Genomic DNA, 6,000 nt, shown 5'->3' on the forward strand with positions numbered 1-6,000 from the left:
ATTTCTTGTTCACAAACTATAGTTTTGGCAAGTTGGTTAGGACATCTACTTAGTGCATGACACAAGTCATTTTTCCAACAATTGTTTACAGACAGATTATTTCACTCATAATTCACTGTATCACAATTCCAGTGGATCAGAAGTTTACATACACTAAGTTGACTGTGCCTTCAAACACCTTGGAAAATTCCAGAAAATGATGTTATGGCTTTAGAAACTTCTGATAAGGTAACTGACATCATTTGAGTCAATTGGAGGTGTGCCTGTGGATGTATTCCAAGGCCTACCTTCAAACTAAGTGACTCTTTGCTTGACATCATGAGAAAATCAAAAGAAATCAGCCAAGACCTCAGAAAAAATTGTAGACCTCCACAAGTCTGGTTCATCCTTGGGAGCAATTTGCAAACGCCTGAAGGTACCACTTCCATCTGTACAAACAATAATACGCAAGTATTAACACCATGGGACCATGCAGCCGTCAAACCCCTCAGGAAGGAGATGTGTTCTGTCTCCTAGAGATTAACGTACCTTGGTGTGAAAAGTGCAAATCAATACCAGAACAACAGCAAAGGAACTTGTGAGGAGGCTGGAGGAAACAGGTACAAAAGTATCTATATCCACAGTAACATAACATAACCTGAAAGGCCGCTCAGCAAGGAAGAAGCCACTGCTCCAAAACCGCCATAAAAAAAGCCAGACTACAGTTTGCAACTGCACATGGGGACAAAGATCGTAGTTTTTGGAGAAATGTCCTCTGGTCTGATGAAACAAAAATAGAACTGTTTGGCCATAATGACCATCGTTATGTTTGGAGGAAAAAGGGGGAGAAGCCGAACACCATCACAACCGTGAAGCACAGGGGTGGCAGCATCATGTTGTGGGGGTGCTTTGCTGCAGGAGGGACTGGTGCACTTCACAAAATAGATGGCATCCTGAGGATGGAAAATTATGTGGATATATTGAAGCAACATCTCAAGACATCAGTCAGGAAGTTAAAGCTTGGTCGCAAATGGGTCTTCCAAATGGACAATGACCCCAAGCATACTTCCAAAGCTGTGGCAAAATGGCTTAAGGACAACAAAGTCAAGGTATTGGAGTGGCCATCACAAAGCCCTGACCTCAATTCTATAGAATATTTGTGGGCAGAACTGAAAAAGCTTGTGCGAGCAAGGAGGCCTACAAACCTGACTCAGTTACACCAGCTCTGTCAGGAGGAATGGGCCAAAATTCACCCAACTTATTGTGGGAAGCTTGTGGAAGGCTACCCGAAACGTTTGACCCAAGTGAAACAATTTAAAGGCAACGCTACCAAATACTAATTGAGTGTAAGTAAACTTCTGACCCACTGGGAATGTGATGAAAGAAATAAAAGCTGAAAGAAATCATTCTCTCTACTTTTATTCTGACATTTCACATTCTTAAAATAAAGCGGTGATCCTAACTGACCTAAGACAGGGAATTTTTACTAGGATTAAATGTCAGGAATTGTGAAAAACTGAGTTTAAATGTGTTTGGCTAAGGTGTATGTAAACTTCTGACTTCAACTGTACATACAGACACAAACATACATTCATACACACATATACATACACATATAAATACATATACATACATATATATATATATATTTATATATATATATATATTTTAAACAGCTTGCACATGTTTCTAAAAGGCAGAAATTGCAATGTTTCATGGTTACAGTTGAGTGGTGACAGCTCGATGGCAGAGAACATGTCAGAGGCATAGAGAAGGAGAGAGGGGGGAGAATGGAGAGTAATGAACATGAATGACCCATATGGATGACGGAGTCATGATGATCCATTGGAGGTCAACAGCATACTATTATATGGGAATGTTTTTTCAGTTCTAAATGATTACTGCCAGTTCATAGCTGTTTTGTGAAAGACATCTGCAAATATCCCTTTGAGCTGTGAAGGAATACACATTTTGTCCATGTTATGGCGTTTGGGAAAGTTTTACTCGTAAAAAATAAAGGACAACATTTTAAGTAGCATCCCATTAAGTGGAACACTAGATCGTCCACAGAGAAAACCAGCCATGTCTCAGCTGTCTCTTCCAATCACAAGCTAATTGCCGTGCAACACCACAGTTAATAGCCGTCAGCTTGCGGCCAGCCTAGCCATTAGCTGATTGCCGCACGCCCACTTTCTCTTTAATATAAATCCCTAAGAGAGAAAAAATTATGGGTGAAACAATATTTATTTTCTGGGCTATTCAGAAGCACACAGACTCAGTAGGGTCCCAACTATAGAACTCTTTAATGAGTCTTAACCAACCGCCAAAGACACTTATAATTCCATCCTGCTGACTGCCCCAATCACATGTTTTTGCAGAAGAGGCACTTGGAGAGGTAAATATACTGCATTTTAATTTACTGTTTGGGAACAGCCATAATCCATAAACTTTTGTATCTGCGGCAAATATAATTCATCCCCCATACTTATCTTGTCTGTATGACTTAATACATGATCCTCTTTCCTTGGTCGACTCTATTGTTTAAATTCATCAGTGGCATTGTCACATCTCTCATGCTCTGCATGGCCAAGGCTGTGCTGTTCTTCAAGTAACCCCATTTTGCAAAACCTACGCCAATTAATAACAGGCCGACTGCAGTCATACTCAAAATACAAGTCTGGGATTTATCATCTGTAAACAGAGACAGTCACAAATCTGGCAATATGAAAACATCCATTGTACAATGAGGTTCCTGTTTTTGCATTTGTTTTTAGGGATACACAGTTCTCTGAATTCCAAGTTCACATTTGTGCGGAATTAAAGTTTCTACATTTGGGTCATTGTCATGATGGACTGTCTGTTTCCCTTGTTCTGATTTAGCATTAGAAACCATGACAGAAATTCTGCCAGGGCCTCTTCATGCATGCCATTATTACAACAGTGACAACTCCCTTCCTTCTGTCCCCAGTTCTTCCCTATCGTGGATACTGTAGGTACTCCAGCTGTCACGCCCTGATCTGTTTCACCTGTCTTTGTGCTCGTCTCCGCCCCCTCCAGGTGTCGCCCATCTTCCCCATTATCCCCTGTGTATTTATACCTATGTTCTCTGTTTGTCTGTTGCCAATTCGTTTTGTTTTGTAGAACCTACCAGCGTTTTGTTTCCCTGCTCCCACCTGTTCCTTGCTCCTGTTTTCTAGTTTCCCAGTTCTGACTGTTCTGCCTGCCCTGACCCTGAGCCTGCCTGTCGTCCTGTACCTTTGCCCCACTACTCTAGATTACAGACCTCTGCCTGACCTGACCCTGAGCCCGCCTGCTGTTCCGGTGCCTTACACCCTCTCTAGATTATTGACGCCTGCCTGCCTTGACCTGTTGTTTGCCTGCCCCTGTTTAAAGAATAAGCTTTTGTTTCTTCAACACTGTCTGCACCTGGGTCATACCTCAAAACGTGCACCTTGCTCTCCAGTGCCCCCGGAATTGACTGTGAATAGTGGAACAGACCCTGTGCAGTAGGAGCCCACAGACAGACAGCCTAGCTCCTATTAGATCCAGGGGAGATGCCTGCTGTCACTTCAGCTCTCTGGCTACAGCCGATTTACAGGCCTAATCTCCTCTCGTGCTGCTCTGTCACCTGCCCCAATATGTCCTCATTTAAGAAATCGCCCAAGCTGATAAATGGCCATACTCTCTCTCACCATAACTAACGGGCCACCAGCAGCCTGTAGGCTCAACAGACAGGTGCTCATTCTACCGTGACAAAATTACATCTCATTGGCCATTGGGACGCTACCAGGAGCCTTTAGATGGGCGAGAAAATCATAGCTCCACAATAATATAATTCCTCTCTATTGCTTTCTAACTGTGTTATCTGGCTGTCTCACTCTCTCACAATATTATCTGCTTCCTTCAACACACTCCCAGCTAGACGAGAACTAACTGGAGAGATCTCCAAAGTCTGGGCCCTTGAATCGATACAAAATCAATGCAGTCCGCTTCTTTGTGTCTTTGTGTGAAAGGAAGCTGTCTACATCAGAGAGGCCTGAGTCTTATCTCCCCAGAACAATCAGGCCCATCACTCTGGAGCCAGGCTCTGGGTAGGTTTGGTGCTGCAGTGTGTTTACACTGTAAATGGCATTCTATTGGTCACTCTGGAGCCAGTTTCCCTAAAGGGAGATTCTGGGTAGGTTTGGTGCTGCAATGTGTTTACACCGTAAATGGTATCCTATTGGTGCATCAGATCCTCTTCTTCTATACACTTGTTTACAGGTTAAGTATTTTGACCCTGGCAATGTAGCCTCTATTATTTCGATATGACAAGCAGCAATGCAAAGTAGCCTAGATTGTGTAATCAATCCAACCACAAAGTCATCAGCATAACAATACCATATAGTGCTTCAGCCTGCCAAAACCAACTTCATATTTTCGCATAGTAACTGTTCAGGGAAGTGAACCTTAATATCAACAAAGGGAAGATTCTCTTGAATAAAGAAACAGGGGGAGAGAATGGAGAGGGAGAGTGCAGGGGGAGACATATGGAGGGAGAGGGAGAAGTGGGCCAGGGTATTCCTGGGGAGGCGGAAGCAACCTTTCAGTAGCGGCTAAATTTGGTGAAGTGTTCATTTTGGACTCACCCCTTGTCTGCAGGACGGGGTTGATTAATGTAGCTGTTCGTCATTGTTAGGCTGGCAGAACCAGGACAGGTACATCCAGTTCATCCTCCTTTTTTAAATCTCTCCTCCACAGCTGCCAAGTTACAGGTGCTCCGATTCTGGCCCATTCTGTCTGTTTCAACATGCTGCACCATGAAAAACAACAGGGAAGATCATATTTTACAGCTATCTCCACTTTACTTGTATAATCCTATTTAAGTACTACAATTCCATTCATCCTCACTAAGTATGAGAGTTTAATAGTCACAGTACGTACTAAAAAATGCCCCCAGGCAGCAGTTAGACCTCATAGAACAATGTTAGCGAAAATGCAGAAGGGTAGACAAACAAACAGAGGTCTGTACAAACACCTGTTCATAAAGGTTAATGTGGGTGGGGAGGCTGGTAAAACATGATTATCATTCAGCCCTGTTCACTTAGTTGGGGGATACTAGGTCAGGCCAGATGTTCAGTGTCAGTGGACAAGGACAGCAGCTTATCAATAGGTGTGTCTCTTCATGATTACAAGAGTGAATACTCACACACACACACACAGACACACACACACCACACGTACACACACACACACTCCCTGCCTCCTGTCTTCCTCTTCCTGCTCGACAGCCTCTCCTGATCTGTGATTTGACGGCTTCTGATCCCACAAGGCAACCGCCTCCTTATCTCTGCAACAAGAAGCGCTGCTGTGATGGTGTGGAGGACAAGTGCAATAGGCCCACTGTCTTTATCAACTGCATACATTCTCAGCTTTACCCCAGGAGAACTTTGAAGGGCAACTTCCTATAGACTGAACTCATAAATGGTAGAACAGAGCTAAGGGAGCATTCGATACATTTACAAATGTGAGTTACTTGTATGTATCTATAAGGAATGTAACACTGTATGTACATACTCTACATCAACCAACTGTAGACAAGGATGAAATAGTGGCTAAAAATGAAGGACTGAAGGACACGTGATTACATAATGAATGGATTTAATAAAGGTATCACTAGTCACTTTAAATAATGCCACTTTAAGAATGTTTACATATCCTACATTATTCATCTCATATGTGTATATAATGTATTTCATACCATCTATTGCAGCTTGCCTATGCCGCACGGCCATCGCTCATCCATATTTATATGTACATATTTTTATTCCATCCCTTTATATTTGTGTGTATTAGGTAGTTGTTGTGAATTTGCTAGATTACTTGTTAGATATTACTGGACTGTCGCAACTAGAAGCACAAGCATTTCGCTACACTCGCATTAACCTCTGCTAACCATGTGTATGTGACAAATAATATTTGATTTATACAACCACTCGATCTAACAAGTATGACAGAAATTCTGTCTTGCTTGTTCAGTTA

General features: G+C 42.5%; 1 protein-coding gene across 1 annotated transcript in view; it reads right to left on the reverse strand.

Moving 5' to 3' along the window:
• LOC115171437 (protein shisa-6) overlaps positions 1–4,803 on the reverse strand; it is a 100,244-nt gene extending 95,441 nt beyond the window's left edge. The window contains exon 1 of the mRNA XM_029728249.1: positions 4,608–4,803. Coding sequence (XP_029584109.1) covers positions 4,608–4,651 — 44 coding nt within the window. The 5' untranslated portion in view covers positions 4,652–4,803. The remainder of the gene's footprint in view (positions 1–4,607) is intronic.
• Between the last annotated feature and the right edge of the window lie 1,197 nt (positions 4,804–6,000).

Source organism: Salmo trutta, chromosome 32 (assembly GCF_901001165.1).
Source record: "Salmo trutta chromosome 32, fSalTru1.1, whole genome shotgun sequence".
Classification (NCBI taxonomy): domain Eukaryota; kingdom Metazoa; phylum Chordata; class Actinopteri; order Salmoniformes; family Salmonidae; genus Salmo; species Salmo trutta.